This window comes from Carassius auratus, chromosome 10 (genome assembly GCF_003368295.1).
Source record: "Carassius auratus strain Wakin chromosome 10, ASM336829v1, whole genome shotgun sequence".
Taxonomy (NCBI): Eukaryota; Metazoa; Chordata; class Actinopteri; order Cypriniformes; family Cyprinidae; genus Carassius; species Carassius auratus.
This window is the reverse complement of record NC_039252.1, coordinates 1,407,323-1,433,805: the sequence shown is the minus strand read 5'-3', so window position 1 is coordinate 1,433,805 and position 26,483 is coordinate 1,407,323. Positions and strand designations below refer to the sequence as shown.

The window sequence follows — 26,483 nt, the reverse complement described above, 5'->3', positions numbered from 1 at the left end:
GATTCTTAAAGAGCCAGTAAACAATTTTAACATATTACATATTTTTACAGAATATTTATCTAAATGGTAACATAAATAAAGTAAGATTACAAATTCAAACAAAATTCAAAACAAATTCAAACAAAAATATTCAAAAACTGAATCTAATCAAAATAGGCTCCTACATTAGCGGCCCCTAATTGTTCTCAAACTCTTTGAAACAATTACTTAAATGTATACAGAAGGAGCCATATTATTTTAATATCCTAAGTAAATTTTTAAAGTCCAAAGCAACAGAAATATAGGTTCCTATAGACATATTGCCTTCCCTACTCATTCTGCCTCCTGCAACAGGCAAAGTTTTGTTATGGGTCTTTCCAAAATGTTGGTTTTTGTCTTGATGCGGACTTCTCGAACGAGACCCTTCTTGTCAGGAATAGTTTCAATAACTCTTGCTAACATCCAGGAATTTCTAGGGGCGGAGTCATCAACTACCAGAACAATGTCTCCAACAGAGAAGTTTCTTCTTGTGTTATTCCACTTTTGTCTCTGTTGCAGTTGTGGCAAATATTCACGACTCCAACGTTTCCAAAACAAATCAGAAACATACTGCACCTGTTTCCATTTGTGTCTAGAATACAGGTTGTCTTTGTCAAACAGTCCTGGAGGCAACAATGGTTTTGTCTTAAGTAACAACAAGTGATTTGGAGTCAAAGCTTCCAGATCGTTTACGTTGCTTGATGTTGCTGTTATTGGACGACTGTTAATTATAGCTTCTGCCTCACAGAAAACAGTTTGAAGGCATTCCTCATCAAGAACTTGTTCTCTGATTGTAGCATTAAGGATTTTTCTTATTGAGCGTATCAATTTCTCCCATGCCCCGCCATGGTGAGACCCAGTGGGAGGATTGAAAACCCACTTAATTCCTTGCTGGCTGAGATGGTCCTGAATCTTTTCGTTGTTCCATTTTTCAATGGATTGTCTTAATTCACGCTCGGCAGCTACAAAATTGGTCCCATTGTCTGACCTGATAACTTTCACTTGTCCTCTTCTGGCTACAAATCGACGTATAGCATTTATACAGGAATCAGTATCCAATGAAGAAGCCACCTCAATGTGCACTGCACGAATTGCTAAGCAAGTGAAGATAACACCATATTTCTTGACAATGCTTCTTCCACATTTAACCATGAATGGTCCAAAGTAATCTACACCTACTCTTGTAAAAGGTGGATCATCTGGTAACACCCTGTCTGATGGTAAGTCTGCCATTATTTGCTTTCCTGTTGAGGAATGTAAACGACGACAAATAACACATTGTGTGAGTATTTTTCTGATTGCAGATTTGGCACCTGGTATCCAGTATTTCTGTTGCAGTGCAGAAGTCATGTGATTTCTGCCACTGTGTCCTGTTTTCTCATGAATATTCTGGAGGATTAAGTTGGTGACATGAAGATCCTTTGGAATAATCATAGGATGCTTGCTTTCTTCCGGCATAGCAGCATTGCTAAGTCTTCCACCAACGCGTAAAACTTCACTGTGCAACTGGGGGTTTAACCTGTAAATCGAACTGTTTCTCTTTATGGTTTGCCCACGTTGCAGAGCTGATATCTCCTCAGCAAACTTCTCTCTTTGACAGTACTTCACTATTTCAAGCTCAGCCTCCTCTAAATCATCAAGTGAAATGTTACTTCCTTTCCATTTAGCTTTGATGTCTTCCATCCTTTTGTTCACTATCTGTTTGCCTTTACTTGAATTGACTAGAGTCTCTGCAGCAGTAAGTGTCTTTCTCTTTTGTACAAGATCCAACAGCATGGTCTTAAATTTTAGAATCCATGCTACAATGCACCGAAGCTGTATCCAAGAGGAGAAATGATCCATCAGTTGTCTAACAGAACTGTTATTATGTTGGGTCTGTATTGAATTGACCAACACAGACTTCTTGATCTCTGGATCATCTGCAGATATTTTAATTTCTTCCATGCTCTTTGGTCACTCATCTGTGGATTGGTAAAGAAAATTTGGGCCTGAGATCCATTTTTCATTTTGCATGAAACTGTTGACCTTTTGCCCTCTCGAGGCGCAATCTGCTGGATTTGAACCAGTTACAACATGGTTCCACTGTTCGACCTTTGAGGCCTTCAGAATTGTTGTGACTCTGTTTGCCACAAATGTTCTGAATCTTGTGCTTTCATTTCTGAGATTTAAGTACAGCTGTGCTGTCCGTCCAGAAGACTGAAGGTTTAAGTTTCAGCTGTAACTCTCCTTTTAACATCAGATCCATTTCTGTGGCAACTGTCGCAGCTGTCAATTCCAATCGTGGAATTGTAGGCCTTTTTAAAGGGGCAACTCTGGACTTCCCCATAATCAGTGCACAGTGCACCTGGTCCTGTTGATTACGTAGAAGAGGGTAGCTTGCTGTACCATACGCATCTTCACTCGCATCTGCGAAGTGATGGAGCTGTGCCACAACAGTTTCTCCGAAATCTGCTGGTTTAATGCATCTGCTCACCTTGAACTCTTCAAGCTGATGAAGTCCACTGAACCAGTCTGTCCACCTTTGTTTTGCTTGCTCTGGAATATCATCATCCCATCCTATTTACAGTCTTCATAAATCCTGCAGGATCATATTTGCTGGTAAAACTACAGGTGCAAGAAACCCCAATGGGTCATAGATAGAGCTGACGATCGAGAGCAGCCCTTGTCGAGTGAATGGACGATCTTTAATGACTATTTTGAATTGAAATGTGTCTGACTTGACATTCCAGTGGATGCCCAATGCTCTTTTCATTGGCAGTGTTTCCTGATCAAGATCCAAGTTTTTCACTCCATCAGCCCATTCATTCCCAGGGATGGCTGCCAACACAGCATGACTTTTGCTTGTCCACTTGACCAGGCGAAAACTTCCTTTGGAACATATTGCTCGCAGACCATGATATAACTCTATGGCTTGTGTCTCAGTGGCTGTGGATTTTAAACAGTCATCTACATAAAAATTTCGCAGAACAGCATCAGCAACATCAGGTTTGAACAGTGTGCCATGATCTTCAGCACACTTCCTCAAAGCAAAGCTGGCGCAGCTGGGCGAAGAAGTAGCACCAAATAAGTGGACAACCATTTAATGGTCCACCAAGTCTCCATTATAATCTCCGTGAGGCCACCACAGGAACCTAAGAAGATTTGAATCCTCTTCATAGACGCGAACCTGGTGGAACATAGCTTCCACATCTGCCATAAATGCGATTCTTTCTTGTCTGAATCTTGTAATGACACCAACAAGATTACTTGTGAGGTTGGGACCTTGTAAAAGTTGTTGGTTCAATGATGTCCCTTGATAAGATGCCCCACAGTCAAAAACAACCCTCAGTTTGTGCTTGACGGGATGGTACACCCCATGGTGAGGTATGTACCATATTTTGCCATCTGTTTTCTTGTGGTTGTCTTCTGTGAGCTCAACAGCATAATAATTTTGGATGAGACTGTTCATGAAAGATGTATACTCTGTGTGGAAATCAGGATTTCTGATGAATTTTCTTTTCAAATTCAGAGCCCGTTGTTCAGCCACCACATGATTATTTGGCATCTGAATAGCCTTGTTCTTCAAAGGCAGGCACAAGCTGTAATGACCATCTACAAGCTTAGCTGACTCAGACATAATTTTCATAAATTGGAGGTCTTCCTTAGACATTTCCACTTGATCATCCTTTTCTGCTTCAGGGAAATCCTGCTTGAATTGCTGTTGCCACAAGTCTTCTAATCTGGCCACTGATATGCGATTCACTGATACTGGAGCACACCTTCCTTTTCTTGTGACATCATTACTATTCCTGAGAGGCCCATTGACTGTCCAGCCCAACTTGGTTCTAACAGCAAAAGGTCCATTGTCTTTACTACTAATAACTTGCCAAGGCTCCATGACTTCAGGCACATTAGCTCCTATTCGTAGTCCAATTTTTGCTTCAATGCTAGTAAGACAAACCTCTTTAAGATACGGCCATCTCTCCAAATCCTTTTGCTGTGGAATGTTACTCTTGTGAACTGGAATTGTTTTCTCTGTGAAGACGTCAGGAAGTGGAACAAACTCGTCACCATCTAGACTACTAATCTCCAACCCAGACACTATGTGAGTTTTGACTTGTTTTTCATCTCCCATGGTTTTTAGAAGTATATCAGTCTTTCTTCCATTCACTTTCAGCTCAGACATCAATGCTTCTGTACAAAAAGTATCTGAACTTCCTGGATCGAGAAAGGCATAGGTTTTGACCAGATGTGTACCTTTAGTAGCCTTAACTTGTACAGGAACAATTGACAAAGTAAATTCAGTCTCACAGGTATCTTCCTCTCCACTTGTGTCCTTTTTTGCACATACTAGTGCACTTGTAACAGACTGTCTTTCACAGCTATCCATTTTGTCTTACTGAAGACAAGCAGTTTCCTTTGACTTCATATGCAGTATGGTTGGATGTGGCAAAGAACATTCACTGCAGCTCATTCTATCTTTGCATTTTTTGCTCATGTGACCATGCTTTAAACAGCCAAAGTACAATCCTTTGGTTCGCAAAAAATCAATTTTCTCTTGATGTGTCTTGCTTCTCAATCTTTTTACAGGATTCCAGATTGTGTTGCAGTACTTTACAAAAAAGACATGGTTTCTTCTGGTTGCTGGCATGTTTATTTTGCGATCTTTGAACTGCAAGTTTGTCATCATCTTCAACCTTTTTGTCAACTGGTACAGCACTAGTCGTGAAGACCATTTTGTTACAGCCTTTTTATAAGCGCTTGCTTCTGCTTGTGACTTAGCATGTCCTTTAGCTGTAGAACTATCTTTTATGTCTCCAAACACTGGATGGAGAGAAATCCTTGCCTGCTTATTAGTGAAATCAACTAAATCTTTGAACTTCACTCTAGCATTTCGCTTCTCTTGAATATCACATGCCACCGATCGCCATTTTTCTCTTAATTTGAATGGAAGTTTCACCACGATGGCTCTCAGATTTGCTGCATTATCCATCTCTTCCATGTAACTTATATCTGACATTGCATTGCAGCATCCTGACAGAAACGATGAAAAGGAGTGAAGTGCTTCTCCATCTTCAGGTTTGATGGAAGGCCAGTGTAGAGCTTTGCTCATGTATGCGTCTGCAATCTGATACTCATTTCCAAAATGCTCTCTCAGAAGCTGCTTCGCCTTAAGATAGCCTTCTGCTGGATTCATATGTAGACAGCTACGAACCAGTTCCTTAGGCTTTCCTGTCGTGTACTGTTCCATGAAGTACAAATGGTCTTTATCATTATCGGTACGATCTTCAACGCCATGTTCGAAGGCCCGTATGAACAGCTTATAATCGAGAGGATCTCCTTTGAAAATAGGTATGTCAACTGAAGGAAGCATGGACATTTTTTGATGCTTCACTAAGCACTCAGTGATGCTGGCTTGTCGCTCCATAGCATTACATAATGTACCAACTACGTTTCCCTCTCTACCTGTAGAAGGCTCATTTGGGATGGAGTTATTAGTTGACTGTGGCCTAAGAGGTTGAAAAACATTATCAAGCAGACTTTCCTGTTTCAGTACATCTTCACGAGGTGTTATGCTACCTGTTTCCAGATCCATTCCCTTGTGACTTACTGCTGAAGACCGACAACTTTCATACTGCTTAATAACTTTAATCTTAGCATCTGACACTGCAAGAGCGACTTCTAGCTCAAATTCTTCCCTTTTAGCTTTGAGTTCAGCCTCTTGTCTTTCAATAGCTTGTTTCTTCTTCAATGCAGCATGTTTAACAAGCAGTGCAGCTCTTTCTGCTTCAGCAGATATCCGTGCAGAAGAAGTTGAAGAAGCTGTAGATCTGCCATCTACTGACCTATGTTTTTTATGTTTCTTACTGGAAGTCACTGACACAGAGGAAATGCTATCATCAGGATTCACTTCTAGATCACACTGTATTGCTTGCTCAGCATTTTCTGCAACCTGTTTCATCCACTTGTTGACTGCATTAATAAATCTTTCACATGAGCTGACTCTTGGTTCAAACCATGTATGCTGGTCCTTTGCATAATCTTCATCAGATATGTACTCCTCAACAGCGTGATTCAGCTGACAGAAGTCTTTATACAGATGTTTGTACTCAGTTTCCAGTTTAGTTCGAACAATGTCAATATGTGCAGAATCATCCATAAGTTGTTCAATTTCCTTAGATTTACTTGTGAGCTGAGCAAGTTTAGCTTTCCTTGACTGCAAAAGCCTTTGCAATCTTTCTTCCTTTGCTTTCTCCGTCATTTTTATTGGCCTTTTAACGCTAATGCCATCCTCATTAATCTTCGTATTTTCATCCATTCTTAGTTTAAAGCATCAAAACGAATTATTAATTGTTCTTATATCATTTGCCGAACTGTTCAGTATCACGTTTAAATTTTTTTTTTTACCTCAGAAATCTTCTCCGCAGAAACTGCGCCATTAGATTGCAGGTAGATAAGGCCGCACTTACGGGGTAATCCTAGAACGTCCTTTTCCAACGAAACTCCACATAACATGTACTGCACGATCCACTGATCCGTAAAACATCCACATATCTTTGTGTTAAACACCTCCTTATCCTTCAGGAGTAAGTTTTCTTTACTAATGATGAGTGCGCATTTAGTTTCAGTTTTGGTTTCACTCGCTCCGTGTCCAATAAAACAATCCACATACTCCGTTTTCTGATTACAATATCTTCCTTTAATCTTGACTGTCAGTTCAATAAAACCAATAAATAAATAAAAATAAATAAAAAAGCAAAATGTGATCTTAAATCTTCAATATCACGGATGCGATAAAGAAAATTGTGCAACTCCACTGTCTTCCAAAGAGCGCACTGCCGCAAAACTTCACAGTCGTGATTCTTAAAGAGCCAGTAAACAATTTTAACATATTACATATTTTTACAGAATATTTATCTAAATGGTAACATAAATAAAGTAAGATTACAAATAAAGCAAATTCAAACAAAAATATTCAAAAACTGAATCTAATCAAAATAGGCTCCTACACTTCATATAGCCAAAATTGTAAATTCTACTTCTTGTTACTAGTATGGTAGAACCATCTCTTCTACCACAAAAGACTGCTTTGTAAGTTATCTTCCTGATGTATCCAAATTCCTTAGCATATCCAAAACCTCAGAACAACTTGATGATGTAACAAAAACTATGGACTCTATCTCTATGGACTATCTCTTTTCTAGCATTTTAAATACAGTTGCTCCTTTATGCTTAAGGAAGGTTAAGGAAACCAGTCTGACACAATGGTATAATGAGCATACTCGCACCCTAAAGAGAGCAGCCCAAAAAATGGAGTGCAGCTGGAGGAAAACAAAACTGGAGGAATTTCCTATTGCTTGGTGGGAAAGTAACCTATCCTACAGAAAAGCATAAAAAACGGCTAGATCCAATTACTTTTCTTCTCTTTTAGAAGAAAACAATCATTACCCCAGGTATTTATTCAATGCAGTGGCTAAATTAAAGAAAAATAAAGCCTCAACAAGTGTTGACATTTCCCAACATCACAGCAGTAATGACTTTATGAAATACTTTACTTCTAAAATCGATACTATTAGAGATAACATTTTAACCATTCAGCCGTCAGCTACAGTATCGCATCAGACAGTGTACTATAGACCCCTTGAGGAACAGTTCCACTCATTCTCTACTATAGGAGTGGAAGAATTGCATAAACTTGTTAAATCATCTAAACCAACAACATGTATGTTAGACCCTATACCATCTAAGCTCCTAAAAGAGGTGCTTCCAGAAGTCATAGATCCTCTTCTGACTATTATTGATTCCTCATTGTCATTAGGATATGTCCCCAAAACCTTCAAACTGGCTGTTATTAAGCCTCTCATCAAAAAACCACAACTTGACCCCAAAGAACTAGTTAATTATAGACTGATCTCAAATCTCCCTTTTCTGTCCAAGATATTAGAAAATGTAGTATCCTCAAAATTATATTCCTTCTTAGAGAAAAATGGTATCTGTGAGGATTTCCAGTCAGGTTTTAGACTGTATCGTAGTACTGAGACTGCTTTCTTTAGAGTTACAAATGACCTGCTCTTATCATCTGATCATGGTTGTATCTCTCTTTGACACTATTGATCACAACAGTCTTTTGCATAGACTTGAACACTTTGTTGGCATTAATGGAAGTGCATTAGTATGGTTTAAATCATACTTATATGACTGACATCAATTCGTAGCAGTGAATGAAGAGGTATCATATCGATCACAAGTGCAGTATGGAGTACCTCAAGGGTCAGTATTAGGACCGCTACTCTAAAAACTCATGTATGCATGTATTAACATAGAACACTGTCTAAGACTTGATGGCTGCTCTGTCAATTCTTTGTCATCAGTTAAGAACCTAGGTGTGCTATTTGATAGCAATCTTTCATCAATCTTTCATCAACTCAAACAGCTGATCTCTGACACTGGATGGCGGTGTGAGTATCGCGTGACTTGAGCAGAGAGGGGAGAGGTGAGATCGACGCACAGTTGTTGACAAACTCAACAGGATGAGTTTAACACTTTGAGATTTAAAACTTTTCTTCGGACTAAAACAAATTAACATTGAATCGATTACCATATACTCTACACATTCTACAATTCAACTGTACACTGGAGGATTTAACGGACCTTGAGATCTTTATTGATGACTACTATCACCACCTTCATTCAACCATGGATAATACCGACGCACATACCGATGCACTCAAACCAGATTTCAAAAGAAGAAAGAGAGATTCCGCAACGGACACAGATGACTTGCACACCACCGAAGTTGAGGTTAGTGTGCTGGCTAGCATCAATAAAAAACTTGATATACTGGTCACAAGTTACAAGGAGTTAAAGGATATGCGGGAAAGCCTTGAATTTCCTCACAATCAAATCGAAACACTACAACAATCAAATCAAGCGCTTTAAACCTCAATAACAACACTCACCCAGCAAATGCAAAAAGTCCGCAGAAAACAAACAGATGAAAGAAACAATTCTAAACATCCAAACACGGTTGATGCACAATAATCTCATCTTCTCAGGCATCCCAGAAATATCACCCGATAATTCAGAGCTACAGATTCAAAACTTCATGCAATCTCAACTCAAATTAACCGCTGACGTCATTCAAAATATTACCTTCCACCGAGTTCATCGTCTCGGCAAACAACAGCAGGACAAAACTTGTCCCATCATTGCAAAGTTTGAACACTATCAACAAAAGGAACTGGTTAAAAGCAAAGGGAAACTACTCAAGGACAATCACTTTGGAATGAATGATCAATACCCACGAGAAATAAACGAACAAAGAAAAGTTATCTATCCCATATTAAAAGAAAACCGAAGAAACGACATACGTGCAGTACTAGCCGTTGATAAACTGTATATAAATGGACAATTATTCCAAAGCCACAAAAAAACACCATGGCTTTTCTGAATAAATATACAAATATGCAATATGTATGATTATTATTAGTATTACTTTTTTTTTTTTCTCTCCTACACCTCTGTAAATCTACAAAATCTGTTAGCCCAGCATTTAATTCTGTGCTCACACTCTCTCTACTTATTTGCATATCTGCTCTTTCTACATTTTTTTTCTCTTATTTTTGATTATCTTCGATTTATTTTTGATTTGTTTGTTTGTTTTCTTTGCTATTTTTCTTGTTTAGTAGTCTCTCCCTTTTTTCCTTTTTTGTGTTTGTCTTGTTTAGCAATCTCTCTCTCACACTGTCTCTCCCTTTCTTTCAATCTCTGATAAAGCATACATGTGCCTTTGCTTGTATATTGAGTATTTATGTCTTGACTTTCTGTTTGTCTTTGTCTACATGTGTAAAGTTATCTGGTCCAGTATCTGTTTGTTAGTTTTGTATTCATGTCCAACACCACTACTCCCTCTCAGCTCAACCATAAACAAAGATGTTGGAAAACATGTTATACGAGACATGACACACATTCACCCAATGCTGATGATAAAAACACTCACACCATATTACATTCGGCTTCCATAACCAAATCAAAAGACTCAGAGTAATTAATCATCTAATAAATTGGGGGCTGATGTTTGCTTCCTTCAAGAAACACACTTAACAGACACAGAAATGAGGAACCTTTTTTAAGAGAATATTCATATTTTTCCACAGTCCACCAATGTTCATCTAGAATTGACTTATTTATCATCAGCAACTCACTAATAAGCAAGATATCAGATAACACAATTCACCCAATTGTAATCAGTGATCATGCCCCTATTTCTCTGTCTATAAATACTCAAACATATGCTAAAACTTCAACTACATAGCGCTTCAATAACTCACTATTAGAAGACTCCAACTTTACAACCCTTATAAGGCAAGAGTGGGCATTCTTTTTGGAGATGAACGACTCTCCAGACACCCTGACCTTCACTGCTATGGGAAACTGGGCGTAATCAGAGGAAAAATTATATCATACTCTTCATATAGGAAAAAACAGCAACAAAAATCAAATTCCTCACAAATGAAATATCTCGCCATCCCAGTGAACCAAAACAGAAGGAATTAAAGGAACTTAAAACACAAATTGATAACATCATACAGAAAAAAAACACAATTTCAAAATCAGCAAAATGTTCTTCAGTATAGTAATAAAGCAAACAGTAAATATTTAGCAAATCTACTCCAATACAAGAAAGAGAAATCAATCATCCCAGCCATCCTAGACTATGCAGGAAACATTAATCAAAACCCACAGGATATAAATAATATATTTCGGAATTTCTACAGTAACCTCTATTCCCCCACTCACCAACCTACTCAATCAGAAATCGACACCTTCTTGAACAGTCTGACATTGCCAAAATTAACTGCAGAACAAACCAGCATCTTAGACGCACCTCTTACCCTTAATGAACTTACTAAAGCACTCAATAAAATTCCTAGTAATAAATCTCCCGGGCCAGATGGATTACCAGCTGAATTTTACAGACACTCCTGGGACATATTATCACCACTATTCAACAGAGTAATTATAGAAATTAAAACGTCATCTACCATACCCATACACATGAATACAGCAGCCATGACATTACTGCCAAAACCCAACAAAGATCCATCTCACCCTTCTAGCTACCGACCTCTCTCACTATTGAATACTGACTTGAAAATTATCACCAAAGCACTAGCAACCCGAATAGAAACAGTCACCCCCACACTCATTCATCCAGATCAGACAGGCTTCATAAAAAATAGATATGCCACAGACAATGTCCGCAGACTTTTTAATCTATTTAATATATCACAAGAAAGAAAACAGAAAACCATTATCACTTCACTTGATGCAGAAAAAGCTTTTGATAAGGTAAACTAGTCTTTTTTATTCAATACACTTCACAAGTTTGGTTTTGGAGAGTCGTTCATACACTGGATTAAAATACTGTACACATCACCCAGGGCCACCATCACCACTAACCGAATCACTTCACAGAGTTTCACACTTCATCAGGGCACCAGACAGGGATGCCCACTCTCGCCTTCTCTCTTCGCAATTTTCATTGAACCACTCGCAGCAGCAATAAGACAACACAACATAATCAAAGGAATTCAGGCAGACAACGCACAGCACAAAATCAGTTTATATGCAGATGATCTTTTACTTTATTTACAGAACCCACGAGTATCAATTCAAGAAACTTTCAACATTATCAGCAGATTCTCCCTTGTTTCACATTACACTATCAACAGGAACAGGAAGTCAATTTTATTGCCATTTTCAGATGATGCATGGGATTCTGGAGCTCAGGACACATCCCTCCACCTCCACACAGGTAACATCAAGTACCTAGGGATTCAGATTTCCCCCAGGCTGTCAGAGCTTTTCACCCTTTAACTATATTCCACTCCTAAAGAAAATTGAAGATGAATATAAACGCTGGTCTAAACACCCACTCACACTCATCGGAAGAATAACTAATGTCAAAATGAAAACCCTACCCCAAATAAACTACATTTTTTCTATGATCCCCATCACTCCTACAGATAAATGGTTCAAAACTCTTAATTCATTAAAAACACAATTTTATTGGAAAAACAAAAAACCCAGGATATCACTCTCAACACTACAAAATAAAAAATCACATGGGGGGCTTGAGGCACCAAACTTCCATCACTACTTTCTGGCAAATCAATTAAAGTACATAGTTAAATGGACCAAAATATACAAGCATAATTACCCTTGGCTAGAACTGGAACAAAACCAATGCACAAATATCTCAGTTGCAGACCTCCCCTTCCTCTCACAATCAATAAAGAAATCCAAACTCTGCCAACACATTACCATCCATTCAACTCTGACAGCCTGGTGGAAAACGAACCAAATCACAAAATCATCACTAGAATTAAACAGGTTCACTACACTCTGGCACAACCCATAATTCATGATACAGAATAAACCTCTTTATTTCCCCACATGGGCACAAAAAGGAATCACACATCTTCACCACTTATTTGAGAACCAACATTTCATGTCATTTAACACACTCACACAGAAATATGGGGTTGGAAGAGAACAATTCCTTCAATATCAACAACTTAGACTTCAAATTAAAGATAAAACCACACTACCAACAATACATTACAACCTTCCCAGCCTTTAGAAGAAATTTTGAAAATTAATAATTTCAAAAAATTAATCTCCCAACTATATACATTGCTTTCCAACCAAAACACAACAATAACACTCCCAATAACCAAGTGGGAAACTGACCTGGCCATCTCTTCCAACCCTGAGTACTGGGAACAAATCTGTAAGAATACATTTTCCATGACCGATAACACAAACCTGCAGCTTATACAATATAAAGTTATTCATAGAACTCACATCACCCAAAGTAAAATGTACAAAATGGGCCTACACAACACCGATATCTGTTCACAATGCACTTTAGGTAGCACAGACGGCTATTTGCACGCCATGTGGCATTGCCAACCAGTTCACTCTTTTTGGATGACACTGTCCACTATCCTGAGCCACAGAATCCCATCATCACCAACACTTTGTCTCATATGCGACTTTTCCGAAATCCATATCCCACAAAAATACAGGAATCCATTGCTCATCTCTCTAGCTGTCGCTAAGAAAGTAGTTCTCCAAAACTGGAAATCAAAAAAATCTTGCCACATCAAACACTGGACAAATTTAATCTCAGAATACATTTCAATGGAAAAACACAATGCACACAGAAGGAAGCAATCATCAGCCTTTGAAGAAACCTGGTCCCCATTTTTGACATTTCTTAATACATTTCTTAATACCACACAAACATAATTACAAGCCAAATGTACATTAGCAGATATATACCTCACTACTTTCGTTATGTAAGTTTATATATTCTTTCTTTTCACTTTTGCTTTTGCCCTTGCAGCTATCACTTCATACATACACATAGGCATACAGTATCCACACCTATGCAAAACATGTTTCCATATTTTTTCTAACATCCACTAGGGCTGTTTTTTTATTATTATTTATATATATATATATATATATATATATATATATATATATATATATATATATTGTCACAGTAGATATGGAATTAGTTAATGCATTTTCATTGTACTGCTTTATGTTATGTTGTGTTATGTAAAAAATATATTAATAAAAAAAAAATAATAATAATTATAGCAATCTTTCCTTAGAAAGCCACGTTTCTAGCATTTGTAAAACTGCATTTTTCCATCTCAAAAATATATCTCAATTACGGCCTATGGTCTCAATGTCAAATGGAGAAATGTTAATCCATGCATTTATGACCTCAAGGTTGATTCACTAGTTCACGCTTACATATAATTAGCTCAGGTATGGTATGCGTATTTGGCGTGCTGTCCGGGGAAGGGCTCTGAGCTCGGGAATGGCCCAAATCTAGAGTGCCCCCCCCTTCTCCGTCTATTTATAAAGTGAACTGAAAGTGTGGAGATGGGGTGGAGGAGGGATGCTGATAAACCGTCAATGGATAGAGGTAAGTCAGCGATGTTTAAACTATGGGATTGATTACTTGATTATGGTCCACCTGTGTCGATTAGGCTAAGTATCTGACGCGCTCCTCCCGAATCTTGTTAATAAAAACATAATTTGTTGTAATGCTTTATTGGGTGGTTGTTCTGCACGCTTAGTAAACAAACTACAGCTAGTCCAAAATGCAGCAGCAAGAGTTCTTACTAGAACCAGGAAGTATGACCATATTAGCCCGGTCCTTTCCACACTGCACTTGCTCCCTATCAAACATCGTATAGATTTTAAAATATTGCTTATTACTTATTAAGCCCTCAATGGTTTAGCACCTCAGTATTTTAATGAGCTCTTGTTACATTATATTCCTCCACATTCGCTGCATTCTCAAAACTCAGGCAATTTGATAATATCAAATAATATCAAAATCAACTGCGGGCAGCAGATCCTTTTCCTTTTTGGCGCCTAAACTCTGGAATAACCTACCTAACATTGTTTGGGAGGCAGAAACACTTTTGCAGTTTAAATCTAGATTTCACATAACATACTAATATGTTTTTAATATCCAAATCTGTTAAAGTATTTTTAGGCTGCATTAATTAGGTCAACCGGAACTGGGATAACTTCCCATAACACCCAGTGTACTTGCTTCATTAGAAGAATAGCATCTACGCTAATATTGGTCTGTTTTTCTCTTATTCCGGGGTCAACGTAGCCACCAGATCCAGTCTGTATCCAGATCAGAGGGTCACTGCAGTCACCCAGGTCCAGTACGCATCCAGACCAGATGGTGGATTGTCACCTAGAAAGGCCCCCTACAGCCCTGAAAGACAACTGAGACCAGGACAACTAGAGCCCCAGATACAGATCCCCTGTAAAGACATTGTCTCAGACGAACACAGATCGGGATAAGACCACAGGAAACAGATGATTCTTCTGCACAATCTGACTTTGCTGCAGTCTGGAATTTAACTGCTGGTTTTGTCTGGTCAGAGGAGAACTGGCCCCCCAACTGGGCCTGGTTTCGCCGAAGGTTTTTTTTCCATTCTGTCACCGATGGAGTTTTGGTTCCTTGCCGCTGTCGCCTCTGGCTTGCTTAGTTGGGGTCACTTAATTTACAGCGATATCATTGACTTGATTGCAAATAAATGCACAGACACTATTTAAACTGAACAGAGATGACATCACTGAATTCAGTGATGAACTGCCTTTAACTGTCATTTTGCATTATTGACACACTGTTTTCCTAATGAATGTTGTTCAGTTGCTTTGACGCAGTGTATTTTGTATAAGGTGAGACACTGCAGGCAAAAACACTATTTTTTCAAGCACCTGTCAATTTTGAGATTTTGGGCTTTTTGGTTTTTCATAAAGTGCTTTTTCAAACTAGTGGAAGGAAAACATCCAAAAGACACTGTTAGTGTTTCTTTTATAGCACTTTATCTTTATCTTTATAGCATTTTGTCAATAGATTTCAATTACAATACATATTTTTAAAGGCCGTTTTCTCAAAATGAGTTTTTTCTTTAACACTGACCCATAAATCTCCACTTCAGTAGCACTTGCACCAAACTTGACATTTTTATTCCTGTCTATATTCTGAAGGTTTTTACAGAGGGATTTGTTCATACATATTTTCCTTGATTATATACAACATTTAATTCCCCCCAAAATTGTGAAAATATATTGTTTTCAGGCTGGTCAAAGTATTTTCTGAATTATGGAGTGACAAAAAAAGATAACCAGAATTCCCTCTGTAAAAACATTTGACTCTAATATGTCAAAAAAATAATTAAAAAAATGTTTGAAACTGACTTCATCTAGTGTTCAGATTTTTGTACTAGACCTTTATGCAAATTAGCGCATATTTCATTAAATAATGCATCATTTGCATATTTAAACATTACATTTTTGAAAACTCGTAATACAAAAAATGTTTGCAATAATCAATGTAAACAATCAACTGGGTTAGGTGATAACTATTAGTTTTTTTTTTTTTTTGCCCTATTCACCTGCTGTGTCTCGCCTTAAAGCGCTATATAAATAAAGGTGACTTGACTTGACAAGTCTCAGTTAGTCTAGCACAGAACTCATAGATATATATATTCTTTTTTTTTTCTTCTTTTTTTTTTCTCAAGAACAGAATAGAATACACAATAAAAGGTGTGTGCTAGTATAAGCTGATCAAGTGCTGGCGAAAAAGGTTCACAAGATAAATTATATGTGGTATAAAACTTTTGGTTTAAAAGAGAAAGAGAAAATGTCAGAGAAAATGGGAGGATGGGGGTCATAAAAGAGCAAGGGGGGTGATGGTGTTTGCTCTCATTGGAGATGTCTTCTCCAGATTAGTTTTACTATTTTGCTGCATGGCATCTGTTTTGTGCGAGAGCCTGAAATTTTGGATTCATGAGGAAAACATTGCATAAGGAAATAATTTCACTCCTTGTAGCATATCTGATCTAGGGTCACATTTGCTTGTTATGTGTTCACATATTTACATTTACACAAAATACAATGTATAGTGTAAAGTCATGCTTTTCAGAGTGGAGTATGAATCACAGTTTTGCTCTGGAGACACTAGCTGCTTTATGCTTAATGCAAAACATCCTGGACCTCCTGAACACTGACGACTGCATGACTGCAGCATTTATAAACTGAGTGCTAGAGCCAAGTGCCAACTTTCCATTTACATCCTGTAGTAGACAGGAGACAAATGATCAGGGTTAAGTTGCAGACATCAGCATTTATCACATTAGGAAACTGCCGTTAATAACTAAATGAGTCATTAGAGAGCATGTTTAGTTTTACTTCATTATTAAAGTCACAATTGGAGTGTTTTTTTTTTTTTTTTTTTGTAATTCACTCAGGTTAAAAAAAAGCTTAAAGGTTGTTACGCGGCATTCTGATTTTCCATGGAAGTAGATGTGTCTGGACAGTTCTAATGGCTCCAGATAACTTGCCTCATTTAATTGGAAGACTGACAAGAATTGTGACTGGTCATGTCTGGAGTTCTGGTGTGAAAACTGTGAAAAAACACCTCAGCCAAGAAATATGTCCAGTGTTACATTTGATGAGTACAGTGCAGGTCAGAATAAAAGTGTAAATGTTTGTCTTGAATGTCAGAAAGCACATCAAAGCACAACATCAAAGCAGCACACTTGCAATTACAGTGCTGGTGCTGTTCAAGGTGTCATACAATTTGAGTCATTAAGTCTAACACATGGGTTAAAACTAATAATCCAACGGGGATAAGAATAATTTCTAATAATTGCACAAGATGGAATACATCTTGAGGGATTATGGCTTCATCCGTTTTTCAGATCTATCTATTTTTTTGTAATCAGGAGTTTGCTCACTATTGCAAAGACAACTCTTGGAAGACAACAGAACATCTCAGGTTACTTATGTAACCATGGCTCCCTGAATAGGGAACAAGATGCTGTATCCTCTAGGGCTTGCTATGGGGAATGCCTCGTCATAACCCGTATCTGAAGCATACATTAAAAAAAACACCAACAACTTGTTGGCCTGTGACAGCCCATGACATCACTACCAGTGCGACAATAGTATAAATAGGCACTGGGAGAACACAACATCCACTTCTGATGCTTGCGTCTGAAGCATGGCAGAAAAACCTAGTAGACTAAGTCTAAGTCTTGGTCTGTCACACATGGGGCTAACACTTGCTCTACATGAGCTTGGGAGAGGGGGGCTCGATGAACAGTATGATTGTAGAAATCATAAGGTAAGCATATGACAAGCTTAGTCAAAAACACATCAGGGACGCAGAAGACGAGCCTAGTTCACCTGATGCTGCCGGTTCCAGGTGCTCTGGGAAAACAGAGAACTCAATTCTCATGTGAAAGGAGAACTCAGAATTAAGAAAATGAGTAGCATGCTCATAGGCAACCCTTTGATAAGAGGGAACACTGCTAAATACTACCACAAGAAAAGCCCACAGGGTGAGGAATACAACTCCATGGAAGCACCTTGCTCACAATAACCTTCATTGGTGAGGAGCACAATGCTTCTAAGTTTGTCAACCGAGACACATTGTTTGAGAGGAGCCCAAGGTACCGGGGTCTAGAGCTTAGATCGGGCCCAACAAATCAAGCCCGACCCTACCCAAGCACAAGCACATTGAGTTTGAGCCCGGCCTGACGCGTTCACTGTAATTATGAGCCTGAGCCCGATTTAAACCCGACCATTTTTAATATGTGGGCCGTTATAACCGGGGGTGGCACCAGATTTTTACCACAGGTGCTGCTGTACTAGATCATTTAGGCTACGGGGGAGCTGCTCAGATATTATATAAATCCTATTAATAAAAGAGCAAAAATTGGCCACTCAATATTAAATATTCTATTATTTTAATTATCATAATTAAAGTTTTAATTTTATTAAATTGAACAAGCACAACATTCAGCATAATATGTGTGTGGTGTGTGAGCAACAAGCAAGATGTGCATTTGTAAATTCGGTGACAGCGTGTGTTATGAGTTTCAAATGGTTCAAGTGTGACCGCGGCGCGCTGGCGCCTCCATGGTCATTATTATATTGTCTGTTATATTGCTTTTTATGTATTAAACCCAGGCAATTGGTTGATGAAAAATGTATTAAAATTAAGATTCAATTTATAATAAACGAAATTCACTTTAAGGAAAATCTTTCTTCAAAACGAAAATTAACAAACTTGAAACTAAATGTGCTTATTTAATGGCTAAAACACACAGGCTACTACAGACTTTCTTTTGTACAAATTGCAGCACATTCATTTAATTCTGAATTGTGCACATGTAAGTTGAAAGGCATTTGTTTGTGCATAGTTAAACATATCTGTAACTTTTATCAAGTTTAGAATTGTGTGCATTTATTAATTATTATCTTAATGAATAATACGACAAGAAAGAAGCATGTTAACTGCGTTGTTTTTTTATTCAGAAATAATTGAATGGATCCTAAATGGATCTGAAATTCAGAATGAAGAAACGTAAAACAATAAAAAAATAAACCGTCAACAATGATGAACACAGAAAATGATGGCCTAAGACTATAGGCCTAGTACTACTAATATAATTAAACAATGTTTTAGAACATATAATATTTTTTAAACAAAATAAATATTTGTAAAGCCTATTATAAAACGTAGGCCTATAGTGCAAAAACGTAGCTCCATTCTGGAAGCCTCCTGCCTGTGTATGAGCCTGTAGATGAAGTGTGAAAAATGTATTAGGCCAAGCAAGGCTGCCTGCTATATATGTAATCATTATATAATATCATATATAAAAAGTTTGGACACATCATCTCATTCAAAGAGTTTTCTTTATTTTCATGACTATGAAAATTGTAGAGTCACACTTAAGGCATCAAGGGCTATTTGATCAAGAAGGAGAGTGATGGGGTGCTGCTAATGACCTGGCCTCCACAGTCACCGGACCTGAACCCAATCGAGATGGTTTAGGGGTGAGCTGGACAGCAGACAGAAGGCAAAAGGGCCAACAAGTGCTAAGCATCTCTCGGGGAACTCCTTCAAGACTGTTGGAAGACCATTTCAGGAGACTACCTCATGAAGCTCATCAAGAGAAAGCCAAGAGTGTGCAAAGCAGTAATCAAAGCACAAGGTGGCTACTTTGAAGAACCCAGAATATGACATATTTTCAGTTGTTTCACACTTTTTTGTTATGTATATAATTCCATAGATAATTACACATGTGTTAATTCATAGTTTTGATGCCTTCAGTGTGAATCTACAATTTTCATAGTCATGAAAACAAAGAAATCTCTTTGAATGAGAAGGTGTGTCCAAACTTTTGGTCTGTTATATATATAATTTTTTTATTTTTTTTTATGTATCGTACTCACCCACAATGGATTCCCATGCAGGAGCCCCATTCACGAAGCGAACCAAAGAAGCTTCTAGTCCAGACCATCAGTAAGGTGGTTACTATGAAGCCATAGAACCAACAAAAACACTGTAGGTCCAGCATAGGAGACTTTAATGCAGGAAGTTCCTACCTAGGTTCCTATCCAGGTGAAAAGATGGTGGTTTAAAAGGGAATTAGGAAGGGGAAGATAAGGGGCAGATTTTAAACCCCCAGTGCAAAATGAGTATATACTCAAGTATTAACCTGATCCTGAACATGAACCTTCATGGAATGAAGGATTTGAAGGCTGATGTGCACGCCTTTTCCTCTCTGAACTTCTCAACCACTCAACAGAGGTACCAAAAAGCATGGCTCTGAACTGGTTCAAGGAATGAAAACGAAAACCGGAAACGAAAGAAATTGTGAAAGGAACAGAAACAGATACAAAATCTAATTTTATAGTTCTTAACAGAATTCAAAATTTGAAATGGCCATTAACCATTTAATAACATGATTTTATAGTTCCATTTGTTTTTGGATTGACGTTTTTATAGCCTAAACCAAAAGTCAAAAAGGATTTGTTTTGGAGAGAAACTAATAACTGTTTTTATAATGTTTGTAAACATTTTGCTTTAAACTACAGGCATTTTAGCCTTCATTATCTCTGAAGTAATACGGCTAATAAAATGCGATGTGAGTCGCGACCTACGTTCCTTTGAGTGCCTAGAGAAGGCAAAGGAAGGCTCACTTGAGCTGGAGGATTATGGTCAGAAATATAACGCTCATCGAGATCATCCTCAGACATCTCCTGCTCTTCCTGGTCTCCGAACCCAGCAGACGGCTGCCCCTCTTTTGGATCACAGTTGACACAGATTGCCCCCTTGAGGACACTGTGTACCTGCTCTTCACTTAAACAAAAGACGCACAGATCTCGTGTATCATCAGGTGTCAAAACATGTCAACACGGATGCACACACCTTCTAAACGTCTTGCTAGCGCTCACCATAATGAAGGAAGAAAATATTGCTCTTACCATGGAATGCACGCTTCAAACAAAACAGTTAATGAAGACGAGAAGTTGGGCTGTCACCAGTCGACAAGTTGTTGGTGTTTTTTGAATGTATGCTTCAGACATGGGTCATGATGAGGCGTTCCCCATAGCAACCCCTAGAGGATGCAGTTTGGGTATCCCTTGAAAGAGACACATCCTAAAAACTTTCAGACAGTATTGCTCAGATCTCGGCAACAGGTGATTGTGATTTTACCCTTCATTCAGATTTGCATTCGGTGTAACTGTATTAGTGTAACTAATAATTGTCTGTGATTTTATAGTAGCTGTAATAAAAATAATATAGTAATTACATTAATACAGTAAAAAAAAACACAACTTAAAACAGTATTTCTAGTCAATAAGCACTTACAGGTGCTGGTGGATGGGTTTCCATGCTCTTTTCAACCAGATATTTAAATTCCATATTGACCGGATGTTTTGAAACTAGGGGTGTGATTGTACACAGATATGACAGTTTGGTTTACTTTCTTTAAATCTACCTCAAAAAAGAATTTTTAAAAATCTATAAACGTCTCCCTCTGCTTTAAACTATATAGTATATATAAGTATATAATAATTCCTTACATTTATATAGCGCTTTTCTAGGCACTCAAAGCGCTTTACATAGTCAGGGGGTATCTCCTCATCCACCACCAGTGTGCAACATCCACTTGGATGATGCAATGGCAGCCAAATTGCGCCAGAATGCCCACCACACACCAGCTTACTGGTGGAGAGGAGACAGAGTGATAAAGCAATCAACGGATATGGGAATTATTAGGAGGCCATGATGGTCAGAGGCCAATGGGCAAATTTAGCCAGGATGCCGAGATCACACCTCTACTCTTTTCGAAAGACATCCTGGGATTTTTACTGACCACAGAGAGTCAGGACCTCGATTTAACGGTGCTTGTTGACAGTATAGTGCCCCCATCACTACACTGGGGCACTAGGATCCACACAGACCACAGGGTGAGCACCCCCTGCTGACCTCACTAGCATTTCTTCCAGCAGCAACTTAGTTTTCACAGAAGGTCTCCCATCCAGGTACTGACCAGGCTCAGCCCTGCTTAGCTTCGGTGGGCATCAGGTCTTGGGCTCCAGGGTGATATGGCTGCCGACTCTATAGTCTAATATTTTGTGAGATGCTCTTCTCTAGGCTTAATTTATCTAGCAAAAAATGAGCTGTAGATACTGATGATTTGCCTGAGATAAGTGAAATGCTACATGACATTTTAAACATGTCTTTCTGCAAGTAGCGATTACATGAGGCATGTGATGTCAATTTATGTTTGTTTCACATTAAAATTAGTAGTAAAAATTAATGGATGATTGCACTCATTCACGCTGCTGTCAGAACTGAGGCATTTACACTGCAAGCTTGTCACGCCACATCAAAGAGCATCAAAACAGCATTTATTGTCAGAATTTCCTTTTCCCAAAAAAGTTTAAATACGAATACGTGTGCCATTACACCACTAGTTGAAAAACTGAACTGTTACTCAAATTGTTTGTTGTTGTCATCTTTCTTTCTGCAGATGCAGCAGTTGTTCTATGAAAACTATGAGCACAACAAGAAAGGTTTTATCCAGGACCTTCACAGTAGCAAGATCCAAAATGCCATCACGCTACACCCCAACAAGCGTCAAACTTATCAATACAGGCTGCACAGCTACCTGCTCAGCCGCAAGATCTCTCAGCTCCGGTATCGCACGATTCTGCTGCACCGTGAAGGTGTCACCATGAGCCGACTCGGCAATGCTGCAGTCCAGTGGGAGGACCAGCTATTGGGGGCACCACTGTCCTATACCCGCTATAGCCCCACAGAGCGGGGAGGCGTCATAGAGTGGGATTTTCTGACAAGCAGGCACCTGTACTCCACCAGCGAGAGGCAGATGCCCTATCAAGGCCTTGGAAACATGTACCGCTCAGCGCTTGAAGATACAGTGCTTCAAGTGATGGAGATGATCAATGAGAACTCCAAAACTCGAGGCCGCATCATAGACTTCAAAAAGATCCAGTATGGCTATAGAAGGGTGGATCCACTTCATGGTGCCGAATACATCTTGGACCTTATGCTGCTTTACAAGAAGCACAAGGGTAGGAAAGTGATGGTGCCAGTCCGGAGACATGCTTACCTTCAGCAGTCCTTCAGTAAACCATTCTTCAGTGAAGCAGAGGAACTGAATGTTGGCGACATGGTAAACGCCATCAACGGTGACTCTCATTTGCTCTCATTCCTCTCCAGCTCGCTTAAGATCTTCTCTTCCTTCCAGATCTCAGAATCCACAAAAGAGGTGCAAAAGCCAATTCAAACAAAAATCCACTTCCTTGTACCGCTCATGGGCCGCTATGAAGTTTTAGTACGTTTCATGAAAAGCTTTGAGAGAATCTGCCTGATCCCGAACCAGAACATGAAACTGACCATGATCCTGGTTGACAGTGATACAAACCAGGATAAGGAGAGACACCTAGAGCTGATTAAGGAATATCATGACAGATATCCTAAAGCAGACCTATCTATCATACCCATGATGGGAAACTTTTCTCGAGGCCTGGCCCTTGAGATGGGCTCTTCTCAGCTGGCTAACAACTCACTGCTGTTTTTCTGTGATGTGGACCTGGTCTTCAACATTGACTTTATCCAAAGGTGTCGAGACAACACTGTGGAAGGAAGGCAGGTATATTTCCCTATAGTCTTCAGTCAGTATGATCCAAAAATTGTCTATGCTGGGGGCCTTTCTGAAGAGAGCACCTTTGTTTTCACAAAGAAGAGTGGATTTTGGCGAGACTATGGATTTGGTATCACCTGCATATACAAAAGTGACTTGCTTAAAGCTGGGGGTTTTGACACCTCAATACAAGGCTGGGGTTTAGAAGATGTTGATTTGTTCACAAAAGTCATTAATTCTGGGTTGAAAGTGTTTCGCTCTCAAGAAGCAGGTATTGTACATATTTATCATCCTGTCTTGTGTGACACACATTTAGACCCTAAGCAATACAAAATGTGTGTCGGGTCTAAAGTGAGCACTTATGCATCCACAATGCAGCTGGCAGAATTGTGGTTGTCCAAACATTTAGGCATTGATTATAACAGGACTTCCTCCTGATGTTGCAAACAATACCCAGCAATCCCTGGAGTTTACCTCAGATTGCAAAAGTGCAAAGCAATTCATTCACCGTATGTGTGATACTGGTATCTGGATGTATGTACATCCTATCAAATAAGCACTTTTCAGATCCTTTAGTGTAACCTTGAAATGTTTTTTTATGCCTTCTCAGTATGTTGCAGTATCTTCAGAAGGGTATTTATTGAACAGGTCTAAAAAGAAGTCACTTTGGAATGTATGCTATGAGCTTATTCTGAGCTTTGTTTTCCATCTTGCTTTCTTCTCATACACTTAGGAGCATATTCTGTCACATGTGAACATATCACAAGTTCACACTGCAGTGGTTATAATAGTAATAAAGATGACAATAAAAATTACCTAAAGTGCCACCAGGGCTTGAAAACGAAAAAATAAAATAAAATAAATAAATCGGTTCACTCAGAGCAGAATCGATATTTTAACGTTTCCTTTTCCTGCGTTCCCCTGATATTATTACCATTCCGAAACTGTTTGGGGTGGAAGAAATACCGGTTAATAACGTCATTTAAAAAAAAAAAAAAAAAAAAAACTCTTTTCTTTACTCAAAAAGAAAAGGAACAAATAGAGATCTAACGGTTAGTCACAGCGAATACAGCATCATCTTCTCTAGATTTTGGGCAAACGTAAGCCAATTAAAAAATAAATGAATCTATCAACGCTTTAAAGGCAAAGTATTTTTAAGATATCAAAAAATGTTTGGTGCATTGTTAAAAAAAAAAAAAAAAAAAACTTAGGGCGCAGCTCACATTGCATTTTATTAGCCGTGTTACTTCCGAAATAACGAAGACTAAAATGCCTGTAGTCTACAGCAAAATGCTAACATTATAAAAACAGTTATTCGTTTCTCTCCAAAACAAATTAATTTAAGCTGAAGCTGATTCCTACCGCTCTCATTCGGCACAAATCCAAATGTTTTTATGTTCCCGATGTATGTGGATGCTAAAATGTTATTTTATATTAAGAATATAGAATAATAGTAAATGTATAATAAGTAACGCTGTATATGCGTCAAAAAATCGGACTCCCAAGTTTCATTCTAAGAATTCTTTTGAGGTTATATAGCAAATGAAAACTGTTTAGCTTCCGGTAAATTTGAGAAGCTCCACTAGGCTGTTTTAGCTCCTCTCACTCCACAACAAAATAATTTTCAATTAACATTGTATTTAGAAAAGAACAAGAATTAAAAACATAAGAAGCAATAAACCTAATTAATTTAGGCTAAAACGAAACTGAAACCAACACTGGGTCTCTCATTTGACACAAAATCTAAGTTTCCGTATTCGCGATAGAAAAATAGTCTAGTGTTTTTCTTAATTAAATAATTTTTTTTCTCTAAAAAACTTAGACAAGTTTCTCTTTCTCTCTCTCTCTCTCTCTCTATACACACACACTAGTGGTGGAAATTATGATTCTTTCTAGAGATTCGTTCATTTTCAGTTCGTTCACCAAAATGATTCGTTCAGAATCGTTCACTGATTCGTTCAGTGACCATTTCTTCGTATTACACAAAATAAGCCAACAGGTGGCAAACAAGAATGTATTATGTGTTATGTCTTAAGTCAATGAACGTATTCACTTGTTACAAAAACTGATCTGGCTTTATTAAAATGTGTGTATAATCGCATTCAATATATAAAGTCTAAAAGTTGTTCAGATGAACAAAGCACGAGGTTTTCTTGCCTAATTAGCATTTTAATTGTTTGGTCAGACAGTTTGTATATTATATATTCACTTTCATAAATCGGGGATTAAACGTGGAGTTGCTAAATATCAAAACAAGCGTATGAGCACTGCTTTGCATTTTGCGAGATTGACATGCTTAAATGGCAGACTAACCCGGTTTATTCTCATTCATTTAGTTCACTAACGAGATAAGCTATGTTCATTCACGAACGACATGTGTACCAGTTCAGTCATTTCATTCACGAACGATCTTTAGATCTAGTTCAGACTCATATGAAACTCGTTCATTGAAGGGCGTATTCGTTCACTACATTCAACAAATCACATACTCTGTCACATATCATAGTCTAAGGCTATCGGCTCGAGGTTGAGTAACTCTTTGACAGGATGAAATGGTTGTGACCCGGTTCACCGAGCTGCGCATGCGCTGCTTATAGCGCCGCGCTGCTGTGGAGGGAGGAACTTCACTGAACGAGAAATATGAGTCAGTTGATTACGTGAACGAGAACGATTCGTTCACCTAAAAGATTCGTTCAAAAAGAACGATTCGTTCACGAACGACACATCACTAACACACACACACACACACACACACATATATATATATATATATATATATATATATATATATATATATATATATATATATATATATGTGTGTGTGTGTGTGTGAGAATCGGCGCTTGTAGAGCTTTTGTAATCACTGAATCTTTCTCAGATTTTTCCAACGGTCGAAAT

At 38.3% G+C, this 26,483-nt stretch overlaps 1 protein-coding gene across 1 annotated transcript in view; it reads left to right on the top strand.

Annotated features, from left to right (window-relative positions):
• Positions 1-24,684, top strand: part of LOC113109522 (chondroitin sulfate synthase 3-like) — a 50,333-nt gene extending 25,649 nt beyond the window's left edge. Inside the window, exon 3 of the mRNA XM_026273098.1 lies at positions 22,452-24,684. Coding sequence (XP_026128883.1) covers positions 22,452-24,023 — 1,572 coding nt within the window. The 3' untranslated portion in view covers positions 24,024-24,684. The remainder of the gene's footprint in view (positions 1-22,451) is intronic.
• The last annotated feature ends 1,799 nt before the right edge of the window (positions 24,685-26,483 follow it).